At 36.8% G+C, this 22503-nt stretch overlaps 1 protein-coding gene across 1 annotated transcript in view; it reads right to left on the minus strand.

The window, feature by feature from the left end:
* The window catches only part of LOC142349791 (protein kinase C iota type-like), a 35657-nt gene extending 14280 nt beyond the window's left edge, over window positions 1–21377 (minus strand). The window contains exons 1-6 of the mRNA XM_075401563.1: window positions 20748–21377; window positions 20223–20385; window positions 16267–16530; window positions 15620–15831; window positions 15134–15324; window positions 14566–14773 (exon numbers count right to left, since the gene is read on the minus strand). Of these exons, the coding sequence (XP_075257678.1) occupies window positions 14566–14773; window positions 15134–15324; window positions 15620–15831; window positions 16267–16530; window positions 20223–20385; window positions 20748–21294 (1585 nt within the window). The 5' untranslated portion in view covers window positions 21295–21377. The remainder of the gene's footprint in view (window positions 1–14565; window positions 14774–15133; window positions 15325–15619; window positions 15832–16266; window positions 16531–20222; window positions 20386–20747) is intronic.
* Between the last annotated feature and the right edge of the window lie 1126 nt (window positions 21378–22503).

Below are 22503 nucleotides of genomic sequence, written 5' to 3' on the forward strand. Positions count from 1 at the left end.
AACAGTTGGATGACCCCTATTCAATATGATTTAAATATTACCATATCCCTTTAGAAATAAGAATTGAGTGCAGAAATCATATTATTGAGGTAAGTCATTCAGTCTCAAACACTTATCAAACTAGTGACCTAATAACCTATACAGAATGTAGTAACAAAAGAGTTTGGCACAGCAGTCATAAAAGACGTCTCACGAAGAAAATAATGAATTTAAAAAGACCTCCAGAACTACCATCGAAAGAACACAAATCTAAAGATAAACGACTCACGTCGGGCCTATTGCCCTAAAACAACTAGAGAGCAGTAGAAGTCGTCAGCAGTTAGCTACTGTTTAGGGAGGCTAGCCTCAGCATAGCTGAAGGGCGTGGGCGAGCTTCGGTTATGTGAAAAATACCATTAAAGACCACAAGATTTATATATTTGCTTCGAACTTCGTTTGAGTGCAAATAATAACTGGCCATGAACATTACTACAAAACCTAATTTTCATAGTCAACAAACCACATGACCTCATAAGGAGATAATAAAATACACACCCAATGTGACCTGCCACTAAAGAATCTAAATGCCAAGACAAAAAGAACAAATCCAAGAAAACTAATAAAAATCAATAGTGCTTTATAAAAACACATTAACAAAATTGCAACAATCATTAGCAATCAACTGAAAACGTTCAAGCAGTCCACTTAAGCCTTATTTAAAGACATTCACGACTAAAACAACCACCTCAACATTCGTTCGAGAGCAATTAATCACGCAAGTTAGAACTTACAGCCGATTGCTCTGAGAAATGAAGTCACGCATATAAAAACATCGCCGCGAGATCGCCCGACAACAGCCGCAAAACTCACAGCGAGGCCCTATTTTTCGAAATCAACAAGACTACAGACAAAAAAAACAACCTACTAACGTCGGGCGAACTGTTATCAATCGATTGGCAATAGTTGGTTTGTCAATAGCTACCTCCCCCTTTGTGATGCGAGCTTTAGTTAAATTGAGGCAGAATTAAGTGGTTTAAATAGAAGGGAGTCAAATCCCAATAACAGCCCTTCACAGTGGGAATTTGTATCAAAGTGTGAATCTCATATGTTGAGACTCTCTGGGCTTAACCGTTTATCCCGTATTTGAGGACGAAAGGGGAAATGGTCAGAACAAAAAATGACAAAATGAAACCTCGTTATAACAGATGGATGACAGTGGGATTATCTAGTTTTAACAGTTGGATGACCCCTATTCAATATGATTTAAAAATTACCATATCCCTTTAGAAATAAGAATTGAGTGCAGAAATCATATTATTGAGGTAAGTCATTCAGTCTCAAACACTTATCAAACTAGTGACCTAATAACCTATACAGAATGTAGTAACAAAAGAGTCTGGCACAGCAGTCATAAAAGACGTCTCACGAAGAAAATAATGAATTTAAAAAGACCTCCAGAACTACCATCGAAAGAACACAAATCTAAAGATAAACGACTCACGTCGGGCCTATTGCCCTAAAACAACTAGAGAGCAGTAGAAGTCGTCAGCAGTTAGCTACTGTTTAGGGAGGCTAGCCTCAGCATAGCTGAAGGGCGTGGGCGAGCTTCGGTTATGTGAAAAATACCATTAAAGACCACAAGATTTATATATTTGCTTCGAACTTCGTTTGAGTGCAAATAATAACTGGCCATGAACATTACTACAAAACCTAATTTTCATAGTCAACAAACCACATGACCCCATAAGGAGATAAAAAAATACACACCCAATGTGGCCTGCCACTAAAGAATCTAAATGCCAAGACAAAAAGAACAAATCCAAGAAAACTAATAAAAATCAATAGTGCTTTATAAAAACACATTAACAAAATTGCAACAATCATTAGCAATCAACTGAAAACGTTCAAGCAGTCCACTTAAGCCTTATTTAAAGACATTCACGACTAAAACAACCACCTCAACATTCGTTCGAGAGCAATTAATCACGCAAGTTAGAACTTACAGCCGATTGCTCTGAGAAATGAAGTCACGCATATAAAAACATCGCCGCGAGATCGCCCGACAACAGCCGCAAAACTCACAGCGAGGCCCTATTTTTCGAAATCAACAAGACTACAGACAAAAAAAAACAACCTACTAACGTCGGGCGAACTGTTATCAATCGATTGGCAATAGTTGGTTTGTCAATAGCTACCTCCCCCTTTGTGATGCGAGCTTTAGTTAAATTGAGGCAGAAATAAGTGGTTTAAATAGAAGGGAGTCAAATCCCAATAACAGCCCTTCACAGTGGGAATTTGTATCAAAGTGTGAATCTCATATGTTGAGACTCTCTGGGCTTAACCGTTTATCCCGTATTTGAGGACGAAAGGGGAAATGGTCAGAACAAAAACTGACAAAATGAAACCTCGTTATAACAGATGGATGACAGTGGGATTATCTAGTTTTAACAGTTGGATGACCCCTATTCAATATGATTTAAATATTACCATATCCCTTTAGAAATAAGAATTGAGTGCAGAAATCATATTATTGAGGTAAGTCATTCAGTCTCAAACACTTATCAAACTAGTGACCTAATAACCTATACAGAATGTAGTAACAAAAGAGTTTGGCACAGCAGTCATAAAAGACGTCTCACGAAGAAAATAATGAATTTAAAAAGACCTCCAGAACTACCATCGAAAGAACACAAATCTAAAGATAAACGACTCACGTCGGGCCTATTGCCCTAAAACAACTAGAGAGCAGTAGAAGTCGTCAGCAGTTAGCTACTGTTTAGGGAGCCTAGCCTCGGCATAGCTGAAGGGCGTGGGCGAGCTTCGGTTATGTGAAAAATACCATTAAAGACCACAAGATTTATATATTTGCTTCGAACTTCGTTTGAGTGCAAATAATAACTGGCCATGAACATGACTACAAAACCTTATTTTCATAGTCAACAAACCACATGACCCCATAAGGAGATAAAAAAAATACACACCCAATGTGGCCTGCCACTAAAGAATCTAAATGCCCAGACAAAAAGAACAAATCCAAGAAAACTAATAAAAATCAATAGTACTTTATAAAAACACATTAACAAAATTGCAACAATCATTAGCAATCAACTGAAAACGTTCAAGCAGTCCACTTAAGCCTTATTTAAAGACATTCACGACTAAAACAACCACCTCAACATTCGTTCGAGAGCAATTAATCACGCAAGTTAGAACTTACAGCCGATTGCTCTGAGAAATGAAGTCACGCATATAAAAACATCGCCGCGAGATCGCCCGACAACAGCCGCAAAACTCACAGCGAGGCCCTCTTTTTCGAAATCAACAAGACTACAGACAAAAAAACAACCTACTAACGTCGGGCGAACTGTTATCAATCGATTGGCAATAGTTGGTTTGTCAATAACTACCTCCCCTTTGTGATGCGAGCTTTAGTTAAATTGAGGCAGAATTAAGTGGTTTAAATAGAAGGGAGTCAAATCCCAATAACAGCCCTTCACAGTGGGAATTTGTATCAAAGTGTGAATCTCATATGTTGAGACTCTCTGGGCTTAACCGTTTATCCCGTATTTGAGGACGAAAGGGGAAATGGTCAGAACAAAAAATGACAAAATGAAACCTCGTTATAACAGATGGATGACAGTGGGATTATCTAGTTTTAACAGTTGGATGACCCCTATTCAATATGATTTAAAAATTACCATATCCCTTTAGAAATAAGAATTGAGTGCAGAAATCATATTATTGAGGTAAGTCATTCAGTCTCAAACACTTATCAAACTAGTGACCTAATAACCTATACAGAATGTAGTAACAAAAGAGTCTGGCACAGCAGTCATAAAAGACGTCTCACGAAGAAAATAATGAATTTAAAAAGACCTCCAGAACTACCATCGAAAGAACACAAATCTAAAGATAAACGACTCACGTCGGGCCTATTGCCCTAAAACAACTAGAGAGCAGTAGAAGTCGTCAGCAGTCAGCTACTGTTTAGGGAGGCTAGCCTCAGCATAGCTGAAGGGCGTGGGCGAGCTTCGGTTATGTGAAAAATACCATTAAAGACCACAAGATTTATATATTTGCTTCGAACTTCCTCTGAGTGCAAATAATAACTGGCCATGAACATGACTACAAAACCTTATTTTCATAGTCAACAAACCACATGACCCCATAAGGAAATAAAAAAATACACCCAATGTTGCCTGCCACTAAAGAATCTAAATGCCAAGACAAAAAGAACAAATCCAGGAAAACTAATAAAAATTAATAGTACTTTATAAAAACACATTGTCAAAATTGCAACAATCATTAGCAATTAACTGAAAACGTTCAAGCAGTCCACTTAAGCCTTATTTAAAGACATCCACGACTGAAACAACCACCTCAACAATCGTTCGAGAGCAATTAATCACCAAGTTAAAACTGACAGTTGATTGCTCTGAGACATGAAGTCCCGCATATAAAAACATTGCCGTTAGACTGTCAGACAACAGCAGCAAAACTCACAGTGAGGATCTCTTGCTTAAGAAATCACCAAGATTACGACAAAAAAAACAGCCTACTAACGTCGGGCGAATTGGCCTCAAACGATTGGCGATCGTTGGTTTGTCAATGGTTATGTGTGCCTTTGTGAGGCAAGCTTTAGTTAACTTGAGGCAGGATTAACTCGAAGTGGTGGATTGAGTTGAAGGGGATCAAACCCTAATAACGGCCCCTCACAGTACGAATTTGTCTCAGACAGTTTCGGCGAATCTCTTATGTGGAGACTCTCTGGGCTTTACCTGAAAACTCAGAACACAAATTGGTAGTACAAATAATCGAATAAAATGACCAATAGGATAAATGCTACAAACTTTGTGGGAGAGCAACTACAATTTATGTAGGAGTCCTGATTTCAATTGTACCTATTTTCAAATCAAATTTCAAACACTAATTTTGTCTCGATTAAAACAGATGGGTGACCTCTCTTCAATTTGATTTAAAGTCTACATTATCCCTATAAAAATATGAAGTGAGTGCAGAAATCATTTTTATTGGGTGAAGTAAGTCAATCATTCTCAAAAATTTATAACACTAATGATCTACAACCCTATATAGAATGCAGTCAAAGACATCTCGCACAGCACTAACGAAAGACATCTCGCACACTAATACAGCTGCAGTAGAAAGAGTCACCAATAGTCGTACGTTGATTTCTTGTCACGTGGTCGAAACAAAAAAGGGACGGAAACATCCTGAACTACAATCCAAAGACAAAAATAAACAAACGAATAAGATCGCGCGAATTGCTCTCAAACAAATTGCTCTTGTCAGTACTTAGCTACCGTTTAGCGAGGCTAGCTTTAGCTTAAATGAAGGGGTGTAGGGGCAGCCCAAAGAAAAATCGCATTGAAAAAAGACCACAGCACCTATACAGCTCCTTCAACCTTCGTTTGAGCGCAAATAAAAAACTGACTATTAACATTACCACAAAATTGAATTTTAATTGTCAACAAAGCACATGATCCAACAAACAAGAAACATAAAAGTCAGAACATAGCTGGCAGATTGCCGGAAATTAGCGATAGACGCTTGTGGCCTTCCATGAATTGAAACATTTAAAGAAATAAGATAGACAGATCGACCACCAGTCCTTTAATAGACCACTAGACTTTTTGGGTTAGATTCGGACAGTCAATTTAATGACACATACGGTCTATAAGGAAAAAAACCCTAAAAGAGCTTTTTCAAAATTGATATTCGAAATCAAAAACTCAAGACATACTCAAGAATTAGGGCATAAGTTTTAGATAAAGATTAACAGTTTAAGGAATAATTTAAGATAATTTGCTTTGCAGTTAAAATTTGTGTGCGTGACGTCATTTGGTCAATTGCGTGACTTACCTCACTCACAGAAAATGACTTCTGAACTCACTTAAGGAACTTTAAATTTTATGAACATTCACTAGTTAAAGATTAATAGTTTGCATCTAAGTAGTGCCAATCATTAACTAGTGAATGTTCATAAAATTTAAAGTTTAAAATTTCCTTAAGTTAGTTCAGAAGTCATTTTCTTTGAGTGAGGTAAGTCACGCAATTGACCAAATGTCGTCACGCACACAAATTTTAACTGAAAAGCACTAGAAGCCATTGAAAAAGTCAATTCCAAGAAGTCAGGTCGTAAGAATCATCGACGGAGACGACAAATTTAAAAAAAAACATAGCAGGACAAGTCCTGACGTACAATTCAAAGAATTTTCATGGACTAAACAAAAACCTAGTCCTGGAAAGGATTATGAGGGAATTGGAAAACCATTAAAAAACAGAAAATCAATGTCAAAATGCCGCATGTGAACCAAAAACTACTAGCGAGAAATGGAAAATTTGAATTTCTAGGCCTAGAATTAACTAGGAATGGACTGGGAGAATCATTTAGAAAAAAATCAAAAATTCCATCCAAAAAATCGAAAAAACCAGAAAAAATCGAAGTGAAATTGCCGCATGTGAACAAAAAACCATTAGCGAGAAAGTAAATTTTTGTTCAAACACCGTTTAAACTTACTTTAAAATTATAGCGAACAAAAATTCACGCCGCAAAACTACTCGCTTTTTCGCTCCACTTCCTGTTTCGGTGGACCAAAATCACTACTCTAATTTGACCTCAAAAATGTGAACAGATCTTTAAAAAAATGACAGCGCCCCAATACAATTCAAATTTCTTGAATTGTAAAGAAAACCCCAATGTCCCCAATAATACCCGCTATCGCTTCGCGGCTATTAAACAGAAAAACAAATTCGTTTTTCCCCGTGTGTTTGAATTTGAAGTTAATAAACAGGTGACTATGCATACATCAACATTCTTCAGCAAATCATACAATTTATGAAATGCAAGTTATGAAAGCAGATTAATTATTTTATTAATTACACTAAGCAACAGTGACAAAAATCCGACAAACGCGGGAGTTATTCTCTATCTATGTATCTATCATGTATATTTATGACGTAATAAAAAAATCGCTGATCTTGATTGGAATCAATTCGTGTCTAAGCATAAAAAACTAATAGCCACAAACTGAAAGAATTAAAAAAAATTGTTGGAAAAGAAGGCCAATGAAAACCGTTATTATTATTAAGTGCAAAACTACAGAAAAGCTACTATTTTATTGAAACTGTGTCAAAATCGTGAAAAAATTTAACTATAACCGAAAAATAAATAAGATCACTTTTGCTTTATTATAAACCCAATGTGACCTCCTATCACTAGTGAACCAAAATGCCAAAAAAGAACAAATGCAGGAAAAACTCAAAAATTCATTGATAATTTATAAAAACACATTGTCAAAGTCGCAACAACCATTAGCCATCAACTGAAAACGTTAAATAGTTTCCCTTGTGCCTTATTAAAAAGGCAGAGAAACCTGTCATTATTAAGACAATGATAAGACAAAATACTGAAAACGGGCAAAATGAAAAAATTCACCAAACTTTTGTGAAAACACAGTGCTAATGCCAAATAAATGTACTGCTATCAACTTCAACTTTTAAATAAATTTCATATTCTCATTGAAAAGCCAATGGGACCTGTCATCAAACCGACAATGAATAGACAAAAAAGCAACAAATAAATGTGAACAACGAAACATAGCCGGCAAATGGCCGGAAAATAGCCGCCGTTGACCCGCCTGACGCACATTGGGACTTGAGAGATAGAAAATGACAGAAATTTTCTAAGTGTCAAAGTGATATTATTTGTTGTGTAAATTCTGCATATTCGGTTAAATTCTAAAATTACACTTAACTCAGCTTCTAAACTGAAAACTATTAAGCAAAATACTAATGCCAGCTAGCATTCGCTTTAATGAACTTTGATAACCTAATGCACGATGACTTAATGACCGGGTTTTATATGCTTATCCCGTTTTTGATCTTTTGATTTTGCTCTTTTGACTTTGACCGTATTCACTAATTAGGTAACTCAATCAGTGAAAGAATTTAAAATCCATTCAGTGATTGAAATCCGTCGAAGTCAAGCGTGAAAATCGTGACTTATGTAAAACGAAAAACGTGATAAAAAGTTAAGCGAACTAAAAAAAAAAGGAGAGCGCCCGAATAATAGCCGTTGAGAGGCTGACAGTGGCTATTAAAAATACACTCAACTGTTTTGGAAAGAAATCTAATTCATTTTAAAAATTTGCTCTGCCCTGAAAGATTTAAGAACATTCAACTAAGCAGAATTACCGAAAATGAAGAACACGTGCATCGCCTTTAGCAGCATTACCGAAAAAGCGAAAGAGAAAACAGATGTCCAATTTAGGCACGTGAAAAAATAAACTTTAAAAGGTCGGAAAAACATTTAAACCCGAAATTCGCACTCTATTTCAAAATTAGAAAACGTCTCACTCTTGCAAGCAACTCGCTTTTCGCACCCTTTGCCTGTCCAATGTGACTAAAATTGACCCTCTAACGACTTTTTGACATTAAAAGCTGACATTAAAAATATGTGAACAGGTCAAAAACATAACGACAGGCGAGCGGTTGGCTTCATCAGTTGCTAGCCACGGTTTTGTAAGACTAGCTATAGCTTAATTGAAGGCACCGGAGGTGAGCGCAGCGGGAGGGTAGGGGTGCACCGGGGGGGGGGGTGCAACAGTGGGAGGGGGCAACGGTGGGAGACAACCTTTGGCTGCACGGGGCCCTTACGGCCTGAAAGATAAGTAGAGGTGCGGCTTGGGGGGATTGGTGTGGAGAGGGGCTGGGTGGGGCGGGGGATCAATTCTAATAACCACCCTTCACGCCATGGCCATAAGTCTCCAAAACATCTTCCGTGAATCGCATACTTGCAGACTAGTGAGCTGAAAGGCTCTAAGAAACTTAATGCCCACTGAGCGCTACCTCTTTATCCTGTTTCTGAGGACGAAAAGTAAAATGCCCAGGAGATAAATCGGTCAAAAAGACCAGAAGGACTAATCGGGCATAAAAAGACCAGAAGGACTAATATAATTGCTACAAAATTCGTTTGAGAGTAATTAACAATGATTTCCTAAAAAGTGCTAGTTAAGTCATTTATGATTATAAAAATTGTTCATACATTTGTACTTTAATTCAGCGGTAATGAGGGTAAAAGATGATGACATCACGCCACAACAGCAGCTGAAGTGCTGCATCAACAAAAGATAAGGAAAGAGAGAGAGAAAAAACGAGAACGAAAAAGAGAAGGAAAGGAACCCAACAACAGAGAGAGAGAGAGAGAGAGAGAAAGCCAGGAACATTTTCAATGATGAGATTCCACTCTGCAACTTCTTAGTTTTCTAGCCTTGTTAGGAATAAAGTCATATAGAAAAAACCCAAAAGCGCAAAATTTAAAAGAAAAGTTTCCAAATTCTTTTGTCTCGTAACCTTCTGTCTCGTAACGAGTTCTGTCATGTAACCCTTCTGCAAGATTTAAAAAGTTTTGTTGGTCAGTAAGATCGTTAAACTCAGAAAAAGACAAAAAATACAAAAATTTTAAAACAAATAGCAAATTTTAACAAAATCTTAGCAAAATTAGTGAATTAATATCTTCAGAACCTCAAGAGACCATCCAGTATCCCTATTTCAACCCTTAAATAGTTTCACTGGCTCCTAAAGATCCATAAAATGGGATCACAAAAATAATTTTCCAAAAATTTGAAAATTTATATTTTATCAAAAAAAATTGCTAAAACTCAGAGTTATTAAAAAATTGATAACCATTCCAGTAACTCGAAAAACTATTCAGCAGCTTATAATCAAAACTTGGAGGAGGTCACTTGGACCCTGGTGCCAAAACAAAAACATTCCATTACAACTAAACACTATGGAGTAATATATTATCAAACCCTAGAGGAGGTTCCTTGGTTCTTGAGGCTGGAGAAACCTAAAAAATGACAAATTTCGAAAACCTTGAAAAAATCTTAAGTTTTTTTCAAAAATTGCTAAAATTTGTGATATTAAAAAGTTGAAAACTATTCCATGGCCAAAACAAAGTATTTCAGTAACTGATTATAAAACCCTAAAAATGGTTTTCTCACCCCTGGGGCTGCAGAAACTTGAATAATGAAAATGTAAAAAAAAATGAAAAAAAAATTGCGATGTTTTTTTCAAAAACGCAAAAATTTGTGACGTTAAAAAATTTAAAACCAGTGCATTGCCGCTAGAAACTATGCAGTAACCTATTATCAAACCCTAGAGGAGGTTCCTTGGCATCTAGGGCTGAACAAAACGACAAGTTTGTAAAATTTGTAAAAATTAGTAAACATTTGCGTGTTTTTGTTTGGAGTACCAAAACATATTGCTCTTAAAATGGTCATAAAAAAAACGTATGTAATGCAAAAGACCTTTATCAACTAAAGCCAACCTCCATTTTAGACTTGCCCAACAAAAAATTTTAAAAACGACGAAAAAACACGAAAAATTGCAACATTTTGGGCTCAACAACTCCTAAAAATGACCTTTTAACCTTAAACTACGGCCCTCCCAGTAGCTTCACCAAATTAAGCACTTGAGAGACTACTAAAAGCGGCTAATGGTCTCTAATGAAACTTAATGCCCGCTAGGCGCCAGAGGTTTTTGCCGCTTTTAAGGAGGAAAAGTCAAATGGGTCAGAAAAAAAATCGGTCAAGCGAAAAATCGCATAAAAAAAGACCAGCATGACTAATATAATTGCTACACACTTCGTTTGAGAGCAATTAATCAAACTATGAGCGAAACAAAAAGCCAAACTATGAATACTTCAATAAGCTACGCTTAGTTTACAGCAATGATTAATTACCTGACACGAATTCGATTACAAAGATCAATCTGCTTGGCGTTTGAAAGCAAGAGTGCAGCCCAACCAGGAATGGGTGATAAGTTGCAATTTCAAATACATTTTTCTCTGTTTGCACACAGTCAATGTCCTCGTCGTCGTGAATAGACTCCTTCTTTATCACTTTCATTGCGTATCTCTTACCAGTTTTCTTGTACTCGGCTAACAAGACCTGCAACAGAAATTAACCATATTAATGCTTTGTTATGAGAGGGTTAGGCTTGCCTTTCAATTACTAAAATCTGGCATTAAACGAGCCTGAACTTCGAAGTTACTTCAGCAAGAAACACGAACTTGCAAGTTCGAAATCTTGCGCGCTGTATTTGTGAAAATTTGGTATTTTGAATCTGGTATATATGAATCTGCAACCGCAGAGATCTGGCATTTCAAAGTTGCACGTATTCTGTCAGTATAATCTGCAAAAAACTGGAGCCTTTCTTTAGGTTTTACTTAATTTAAGTCTCTCGGACAAAAATTCTCTCTTTTGTGAAAATTCACCAAACTTTTGTGAAAACACAGTGCTAATTCCAAATAAATGTACTGCTATCAACTTCAACTTTTAAATAAATTTCATAATCTCATTGAAAAGCCAATGGGACCTGTCATCAAACCGACAATGAATAGACAAAAAAGCAACAAATAAATGTGAACAACAAAACAAAGCCGGCAAATGGCCGGAAAATAGCCGCCGTTGACCCGCCTGACGCACATTGGGACTTGAGAGATAGAAAATGACAGAAATTTTCTAAGTGTCAAAGTGATATTATTTGTTGTGTAAATTCTGCATATACGGTAAAATTCTAAAATTACACTTAACTCAGCTTCTAAACTGAAAACTATTAAGCAAAATACTAATGCCAGCTAGCATTCGCTTTAACGAACTTTGATGACCTAATGCACGATGACTTAATGACCGGGTTTTATATGCTTATCCCGTTTCTTTTCATCTTTTGATTTTGCTCTTTTGACTTTGACCGTATTCACTAATTAGGTAACTCAATAAGTGAAAGAATTTAAAATCCATTCAGTGATTGAAATCCGTCGAAGTCAAGCGTGAAAATTGTGACTTATGTAAAACGAAAAACGTGATAAAAAGTTAAGCGAACTAAAAAAAAGGAGAGCGCCCGAATAATAGTCGTTGAGAGGCTGACAGCGGCTATTAAAAATACACTCAACTGTTTTGGAAAGAAATCTAATTCATTTTAAAAATTTTCTCTGCCCTGAAAGATTTAAGAACATTCAACTAAGCAGAATTACCGAAAATGAACACGTGCATCGCCTTTAGCTGCATTACCGAAAAAGCGAAAGAGAAAACAGATGTCCAATTTAGGCACGTGAAAAAATAAACTTTAAAAGGCCGGAAAAATAATTAAACCCGAAATTCGCACTCTATTTCAAAATTAGAAAACGTCTCACTCTTGCAAGCAACTCGCTTTTCGCACCCTTTGCCTGTCCAATGTGACTAAAATTGACCCTCTAACGACTTTTTGACATTAAAAGCTGACATTAAAAATATGTGAACAGGTCAAAAACATAACGACAGGCGAGCGGTTGGCTTCATCAGTTGCTAGCCACGGTTTTGTAAGACTAGCTATAGCTTAATTGAAGGCACCGGAGGTGAGCGCAGCGGGAGGGTAGGGGTGCACCGGGGGGGGGTGCAACAGTGGGAGGGGGCAACGGTGGGAGACAACCCTTGGCTGCACGGGGCCCTTACGGCCTGAAAGATAAGTAGAGGTGCGGCTTGGGGGGATTGGTGTGGAGAGGGGCTGGGTGGGGCGGGGGATCAATTCTAATAACCGCCCTTCACACCATGGCCATAAGTCTCCAAAACATCTTCCGTGAATCGCATACTTGCAGACTAGTGAGCTGAAAGGCTCTAAGAAACTTAATGCCCACTGAGCGCTACCTCTTTATCCTGTTTCTGAGGACGAAAAGTAAAATGCCCAGGAGATAAATCGGTCAAAAAGACCAGAAGGACTAATCGGGCATAAAAAGACCAGAAGGACTAATATAATTGCTACAAAATTCGTTTGAGAGTAATTAACAATGATTTCCTAAAAAGTGCTAGTTAAGTCATTTATGATTATAAAAATTGTTCATACATTTGTACTTTAATTCAGCGGTAATGAGGGTAAAAGATGATGACATCACGCCACATAACAGCAGCTGAAGTGCTGCATCAACAAAAGATAAGGAAAGAGAGAGAGAGAGAAAAAACGTGAACGAAAAAGAGAAGGAAAGGAACCCCAAACAACAGAGAGAGAGAGAGAAAGCCAGGAACATTTTCAATGATGAGATTCCACTCTGCAACTTCTTAGTTTTCTAGCCTTGTTAGGAATAAAGTCATATAGAAAAAACCCAAAAGTGCAAAATTTAAAAGAAAAGTTTCCAAATTCTTTTGTCTCGTAACCTTCTGTCTCGTAGCGAGTTCTGTCATGTAACCCTTCTGCAAGATTTAAAAAGTTTTGTTGGTCAGTAAGATCGTTAAACTCAGAAAAAGACAAATACAAAAATTTTAAAACAAATAGCAAATTTTAACAAAATCTTAGCAAAATTAGTGAATCAATATCTTCAGAACCTCAAGAGACCATCCAGTATCCCTATTTCAACCCTTAAATAGTTTCACTGGCTCCTAAAGATCCATAAAATGGGATCACAAAAATAATTTTCCAAAAATTTGAAAATTTATATTTTATCAAAAAAAATTGCTAAAACTCAGAGTTATTAAAAAATTGATAACCATTCCAGTAACTCGAAAAACTATTCAGCAGCTTATAATCAAAACTTGGAGGAGGTCACTTGGACCCTGGTGCCAAAACAAAAACATTCCATTACAACTAAACACTATGGAGTAATATATTATCAAACCCTAGAGGAGGTTCCTTGGTTCTTGAGGCTGGAGAAACCTAAAAAATGACAAATTTCGAAAACCTTGAAAAAATCTTAAATTTTTTCAAAAATTGCTAAAATTTGTGATATTAAAAAGTTGAAAACTATTCCATGGCCAAAACAAAGTATTTCAGTAACTGATTATAAAACCCTAAAAATGGTTTTCTCACCCCTGGGGCTTGAGAAACTTGAATAATGAAAATGTAAAAAAAATGAAAAATTGCGATGTTTTTTTCAAAAACGCAAAAATTTGTGACGTTAAAAAATTTAAAACCAATGCATTGCCGCTAGAAACTATGCAGTAACCTATTATCAAACCCTAGAGGAGGTTCCTTGGCATCTAGGGCTGAACAAAACGACAAGTTTGTAAAATTTGTAAAAATTAGTAAACATAGTAATTGGAGTACCAAAACATATTGCTCTTAAAATGGTCATAAAAAGAACGTATGTAATGCAAAAGACCTTTCTCAACTAAAGCCAACCTCCATTTTAGACTTGCCCAACAAAAAATTTTAAAAACGACGAAAAAACACGAAAAATTGCAACATTTTGGGCTCAACAACTCCTAAAAATGACCTTTTAACCTTAAACTACGGCCCTCCCAGTAGCTTCACCAAATTAAGCACTTGAGAGACTACTAAAAGCGGCTAATGGTCTCTAATGAAACTTAATGCCCGCTAGGCGCCAGAGGTTTATGCCGCTTTTAAGGAGGAAAAGTCAAATGGGTCAGACAAAAAATCGGTCAAGCGAAAAATCGCATAAAAAAAGACCAGCATGACTAATATAATTGCTACACACTTCGTTTGAGAGCAATTAATCAAACTATGAGCGAAACAAAAAGCCAAACTATGAATACTTCAATAAGCTACGCTTAGTTTACAGCAATGATTAATTACCTGACACGAATTCGATTACAAAGATCAATCTGCTTGGCGTTTGAAAGCAAGAGTGCAGCCCAACCAGGAATGGGTGATTAGTTGCAATTTCAAATACATTTTTCTCTGTTTGCACACAGTCAATGTCCTCGTCGTCGTGAATAGACTCCTTCTTTATCACTTTCATTGCGTATCTCTTACCAGTTTTCTTGTACTCGGCTAACAAGACCTGCAACAGAAATTAACCATATTAATGCTTTGTTATGAGAGGGTTAGGCTAGCCTTTCAATTACTAAAATCTGGCATTAAACGAGCCTGAACTTCGTAGTTACTTCAGCAAGAAACACGAACTTGCAAGTTCGAAATCTTGCGCGCTGTATTTGTGAAAATTTGGTATTTTGAATCTGGTATATATGAATCTGCAACCGCAGAGATCTGGCATTTCAAAGTTGCACGTATTCTGTCAGTATAATCTGCAAAAAACTGGAGCCTTTCTTCAGGTTTTACTTAATTTAAGTCTCTCGGACAAAAATTCTCTCTTCATTGCATTGAAGGTCTACGTTTGCTATTTTTGGAACATGGATCGTACCTTGGCAAAGCTACCCCGTCCAATAACTTTGAGCAAGCTGAAGTCGGCAAGAGATATAGCAAAGGCAGGTGACATAGTACCACTGCCGGCACCCTTCCCACCATTTGGAACTCCTCTATTAGCGTGGACATCCGATGACATTGGCGAATGATGATTACGATGTTGAGGTGATGTCAGGACACCCTTAGAACCTGTGAGCACAATTGTAAATAGTCAGAGATGTGTCAGCAAAGATAAAATACTTTGGTCAAGAGGCGTTGATTGACTAGATAGATATTGTACACCGCCGGCATCGAAGGACGATAGGAAAGAAAAGTTTCAACACACAGATTAGCAAGAATTTTTCTCTATGAAAAACATATCAGTGATTTAACTTGTCAGTGAAATCATTGACTAACGTTGCTTTTGTCCTCTCGAGCGCGGAAATCGACTGATTTTAACCCTCACAATCTGCTTACGTTTTGCTATTTAGAAAAGCAAGCTTACCGGCTGCATCTATGAAGTCATTGGCGGGTCCTCGCGATTGGGGTCTCTTGTTAGAAGGCGATTCTGAGTTAGTGGCTGAAAGCTGCCCTGTTAGAGGAGGTTTGGCCTCGTTCTGCTTGTAAGATATCCTAACAGCAGAATTGTTGTTATTGTAGAGAGCAACATCCAGCTCTTCTCTGTCATCCGTTTCCCTTTTCTGGGTAGGTAGTGACCTGTGAACGAATAAAGCCAATTGTCACATGAAAGACTGATTGATTATTAACGAAACAACACCTCTTAAATCATCTGGAAATATACAACTGCAATAGCTCACAATGACGTAATAAGATGAAAAATTCTTGAATTATTCAAGCAACTATAATATCTGATGTAATTATTTCTTGGAAATTTCACTCACATAGCATTTTGTAGGAACAACTTCAATTACTTTCGCCATACAAGCATAGATGCTTTTTCAGCAGTGACCATCAGGTACACAAGACAATAGAACATTTTTTCAAGGTATAGCAATTTCGAGTTCTCTGACCGACAATTAAATTTTAACAGTTCTGTGGTCATAATTGCTATAGGCAATGACAGCTATTTGGATAGTAAAAAACAGATATTTGATATAACTGATTGAACAGACAACTCTAATATCAAAAGACCTCGTAATGGTATCGTATGAAGACTCGCCGCACACGAAAGACACCCGTTTATGGCACTTTTTGTGGACCATAATCTTGCACTCGACACACCGGAACCCCTGTCTGCCCAGACCCCAAATGACATCACGGCAGATGAAACAGAGAGCACGTTTCCCGAATCGTTTGGCTGCGAACGAGTGTCCATTAATCTTGTATAGCCGCCTCCAACGTCTGGCTCCTCTTCTGTAGATGTCCTTTACTTCACCCTCACAAGGCTCACCAGGCCTGAAACAAATGCCAAAACATCAATAGCTACATCAAATCTTTAGAAATGTTTTCATGCATTATGGCGTATCTTTCAAAGTAAACTTTATTTTTGATTTTAATGAGTTTCTCAATTCCCTATTATTTTACTTTTGTTAAACTTAGTAAGCTTAAAATTAGCGAATAGACATTCAGTGTTCGGTAATAAGGCTATAGACAGCCACAAATATAAGTTGGTTCAAATCTCATTGGAAAAAAAAATTGGAAACCAGCTACTTCTAAAATTTAAGCTGGAAGTTACCTTACGTTCGTTTAGATTCAACACTACATCAAAGATGCCTCCAAATAGCGAATTTCTTTATTAATAAAATCATTTGACGGCACAAAATTCAACCAGAACAAAGAAACAACGCATCACTTTAAATTGGGGGACTATATAGACATAAATCTCAGATTTTCCATAAATTACTTAATGAAAAACGAAAAATGTACAAGCTTTTAATATGAGAACGTACTGTTCCAAAATCATTACATGACATTTTGAAAACCGTTGCTAAACTTGACATATGATTTTAGAAAGTAGAAGCACTGTTTTTGACACCTGCATGGTAAATTTACGCTTTTAGCAAACGTCATAAAACCAATCTCAATCAATTGAAATTAAAAACGGTTCAACTGGCTGATGATCATAAAAAGCAAGCTTGTGATTTTATTAGCAATACAATAGGAGCAAAATTGAAGGAAGCAATTGATAAAAGAGAAAACTCCCTTTCTTTTCAATGAATGTACTATACTTGGACCAGTGAAAAAAAGATTAATAACTAAACATTCAGTAAACAACGATACCTAGAATCACAGCAAATGCGGGAATAAATATTTTAGATAACTGAAAACTGGATATTAAGCCAAAAAGATCATACAGGAAGAAAAAACCTCGACAAAATTGAGATCCAATCTCATCTCAGAAAATCAATTTTAGTGGAAGTTAGTGGTTCTATGGAACACTGCATACAAATATAAAACTACTCTAAAACAACTTTGTAGAAAAAGAACAGCGGTAGGTTTTGATATTTACAGCTTGCTTCATAACGAGAGCAAAACCTACTCTACTAATTACAGAACACAAAAACGTTCAAAAATTTTTTATCCGCAAGGTGAAAATTATTAGATCTAATTGTCCAAATTCAATTTTTAATGCTCCACTATAACAACCGTGTGGTGAGTTCAAGAAAAGTACCTTGAATTTGGGATAAGATCAATAACGGTTGAGACAAGATTTGCCCGCGCACTTTCCGAGCCTACTTTTTGGCGCATTCGCAGCGCCTGCAAAAATCTTCAGCTGAAACGGGAATTAATAAACGTTCGAATCTTTCAGGGGCTTCTCAGATTTGGTTCGAAAAACTTTGAAACGTATAGCCTAGCTTGGCGATAACCAAAACTTAGGACCAGCTGGTTTATCAATTGCCTACAATTTCTGAGAATCGACTAAACTTAGAACTGATTTAAACCATGAGTTCCCCAACAAAGCATAACTTAATATAATTAATAAACTGCAACAAAATGTTAACTGGACCTAAAAAGTCATCGTAACTTGCTTTAAGAACTGGGAATACATGGCATTCGTGGAAATTGTCTCATACGATTCAATTCTGAATGACGCAACAGATTTCAATTCCTTCAGTTGAATCAAAACATCTGACTGAGGGACAATCAACAGCTGGGTACGCCAAGGCATTCTTCGTGTTTTCTCGGCATGTTTTTAATACACAAACAGATGAATTGCAATCTGTTAGTAATTTATTCATAAACTTATTGCTGTTGATACTAAAATTGACGTAAAATTCACATCTCAAAGCATTCACCGAATAATAATAATAATTTTGGTTCCTGCGTAATTGCAGCGGAACAGCATTAGGCCACAGCGGCCTGTTCTCAGCTGCCCTTTTCTTATTATTCCCCACATTTCAGACTGATCTTTTTATGAGCAGAATTGCTCTTTTTTTGGTGACTATAGCCACTTTTTTTGCGTCTGAAACTTTCACGTGGTACCATCATTGCAGCCAACATTGGTCAGGTTATGGTCAACCTGAAGCTATGGTTAAGTAAGAGCTCATCCTCACACAGACAGCTTCACGGAGGCAGGGGATTGAACTCTCAATCATTTGCGTGTGAAGCACACACCTTGCCTCTTATCTTAATAAACATGTTACTTTGCCAGAACAAAATAATTTACAACGAAAATAAGAACATAGCTGGCAGATTGCCAGAAAATAGCCGTCGTTGACGCGTATCGGGATTGAAACAGAAAAAGAAAAAAGAAGAGATAAATTGCCCGAATTTTCTTTTACTTTTTGTGTCAAAAAGTTCTAATTCGGCGTGCAGTTTCAGTTGGATTCTAAAACTATACTTAATTCAATTTCTAAAATGAAAGCTAATAAGCTTAATACTAATGTCAGCTAGCAAACACTAACTTTGATAACCTAATTCTCAATCAATGACCGGGCTCTATCGATTTATCTCGTCTCTTTCGATTTTTCTCTTTTGACTTTGACAGTATTCACATTGCGTAATTGAACTCGTGAAGAATTTAAAAAACCATTCAGTTGAAACAGTGAGTGAGGTAAGTCAGAAATCCAACGTGAAAGTCGTGACTTATGTAAAACGAAAAACGCGATCAAAAGGTAAGGCGAATTAAAAAAAAGGAGAGCGCCTAAATAAAAGCCCTTTGAGACGCTGACGGCGGCTATTAAAAAGACAGACGAAAAAAATATATTTTTGTTATTAAGGGCTGAGATGTTAAATTTTGATTAAAAACCTGTATAGCTTATTGCTGTTTCTATTAGCAGCTCATAAACAACCTTGAATTTTTAATAGAACAAAAACTTAATCATGCGAATGAACAAAAAACTCACTCGACTAAGAGTGGAAAATGACGTCACGCACGCGCTTCAGTTGAAATTGCATGAACGAATGAACAAAAAGTGGTTGTGACGTCATATGGTCTTAACAAAAATCTTGACGACGAAATAAAAAACATAGCAGGTAAATTACTGACGTACAATTCAAAGAATTTTCATTGACGAAACATGAAACTAGACCTAAAACAGACTATGAGTGAATTGGGAGAACATTTTCTAAAAAATTCAGATAAAAAACAGAAAATCAATGTCAAAATGCCGCATGTGAACAAAAAACCACCAGCGAGAAATGGAAATTTGGTTCAAACAAAAAAACTAGGCCTAGATTGAACTATGAATGGATTGGGAAAACCATTTAGAAAAAATCCGATCCAAAAAATTGAAAAACAGTAAAAATCAAAGTGAAATTGCCCCATGTGAACAAAAAACCACTAGCGAGACAGCGAATTGTTGTTCAGACACCGTTTTCTCACTCCACTTTAAAATTAGAAAGAACAAATTTCACGCCGCAAAACCTCTCGCTTTTTCGCTCCACTTCCTGTTTCCTCGTGACCAAAATAACTTCTCCAATCTGACTTCAAAAATCATGAAGATGTGTAAACAGATCTTAAAAAAAGAGCGCCCCAATACAATTCAAATTCTTTGAATTTAAAAAAAAAACAAGAGAAGGCCAATAATATCCCCAGCTATCGCTGTGCGGCTATTAAAAAAGAAAGACCAACAGGACTAATGTGATTGCTTCAAACTTTGTGATTGCTAATGCGTTTGTGAGTAAGTAAACAACTAATTTCTAACCTAAGTGGTTTCGTGGCAAAGACATAGAGGCGGATCTCGTTGTCCTTGTTCTCGTGGTACTGTCTGATGGCCTCCTTCAGTTCAAACTCACTTTCTATCGTACAAGGATCTCCGTCTTCGTCAATCCATTTGATAGTGCAGCCACTCGTGTCTACATTGCCAGCTGAAACATTGATGCAGTTTTTATTTCTTTCAACACGAGCTCTATTTGCTACTTACAGCTAACTTCATTTCATTTTTCGATTGATCTATTTCACTCGTTTATTTATTCTGAGCAAAATATTGCTTCAAAATCTTCGACAAAATTTGCTTTCTTATAAAAAAGTTTATATTACAAATAAACTCCCAATTTCTCGGAAGCGTCGGAATAGAAAGCCTTGACAAAATTCAACAAATTTTGACTTAATCCTGTTGAGAGCAGGCTTTTGAAATTAGATATCATTCAAAGAACCCTTGTGTAAGGCGTTTTTGTATCAATCAAGTGTCTCTAACACTGTTGAAGTTACTTCAAGAATGATTACTTACAGAAGAACGAATTTCGCATGTGTAATGAGGTATCGTTTGGGCGGCCAGCATTGTTTGAGGTGTCTGACGGCGCTGATGATGATGAGGCTGATGAAGTAGCAGGATTTGGTTTGATTCCACAAATAGACTGAATGTGATCAACTAACTCTTCTAAGGAATAGTTATACTCTATGGAGGATATGTATACATTGCCATTGTAGGCTGCCTTGATCCTGATGGCGTTTGCACCTGCTGCTGCTAATGCCATGGCACTGAACTGGTTATGTAACTGTTCCTGCTGTGAATGATCAGGGTAGGTTAGCGAATTTGTGTTGCTCCCTGCAGGGCTGAAATTGCTTCCGCTAATACTAATGTTGTGATTTGGGGCCATCATGGATGAATGCTGTTCGGTAGAATAGGCTGATGATGAAGTACTTGAGCGTCTTGGGTTATTTCCTGTATGGGAATTTGGGCCGTAATTCCTTCCATGTCCGCCGCCATTTTGTCCGCTATAGTGTCCTGGTAGCGTTGAGGTATTGTGTCCGCTTACGAGCACGCTGCTATCCATGTGAACACTTAGTTAATTACTCAAATCAGACAGCGTTTCAGAAAACATGTCAACTAAAAATTCATATCAAGTCTACATATCTGAGATTAAATAAAACAATTCAGAAAGCAGCAGACATTGATCGGAAAAAGGAGAGCATGCTTTCAACAATTACAGGAACAATTACAGGGTACACATTAACTCGAACAACCAAGCTGCAATTAATTTGGAACAAGACGAAGCGAGGGCAAACAAAACGTGTAAAAGCAGCAAAATAAGAAGAATGACCCGCTCTTCATATTTTTGGAGCACAACTTTAAAATGTCGACATTCAAAAACCAAGAGATACTACCTTTTCGATAATCAACGATAGGAATGCCAGCACGCCATTTTATAAATTACAATAAGCATCAAGGTGCTGAAAAGACAATCATTCTACAAATGCCACTTCAAACTCTTAGGAATAAAAAAATTAGAGCTGACAACAGGCTCTTACTTCAATGCTCTTATTAAACAATTAGCAGCTATTGAACCTCTCTTCCATTGTCTTTTACCACAAAATCATGCAGTGAAAAAGTCCCAAAAGCATGGCCAATGTCAAAAGTCAATTTGAAAAGGAACGATAACAAACGACTCTCGCAGCAAAACTGCTCGTAACAACAATTTTTGGCTCAATTTTGCATTTAGTTTTGACATATGGACGCAATCATACAATTTAGATGGCTGAGTAAGAGAGAATATTTAAAAGTCAAAAACTCAAGCAAGCATAAAAACTTTCGGACCAAAGCCAGATACATACAAGAGGCGACTGACCAAGGAGAGATCTACGTGACGATAAACTTCTGACAAAAAAGCAATTAATCATCGTTTTCATCTCTGATTTCATTATTTCGAATAAATTTTGCCAAAAGCCCGCTAGAAAGTTACTTTAAAACAAATCTATTGATCTTCAATCTTCAATTAGTTCATGAACCCACATAGTTGAATGCCAGGCTTTTTTCGCTAAGAAAGACAATCCACTTCAATAACAGAAGTTTATGCTTTAGCGTGAAAGACGCCAAGCCAGCAGGTTCAGCTAAGGATCAAAAGAGTAACTAAAAATTTAGGCTGTCAAGATTTTGTCAACTCAACTCTTGGTTGCCAACAAACTAAATAAAGTTCAAGTGATTAAATTGAAAAACTATAATTTGAAAAACTGAAAAATTGGGGGGAAAACAGCTGATGGATTGC

Source organism: Convolutriloba macropyga, chromosome 11 (genome assembly GCF_964194025.1).
Source record: "Convolutriloba macropyga chromosome 11, txConMacr16.3, whole genome shotgun sequence".
Taxonomy (NCBI): Eukaryota; Metazoa; Xenacoelomorpha; order Acoela; family Convolutidae; genus Convolutriloba; species Convolutriloba macropyga.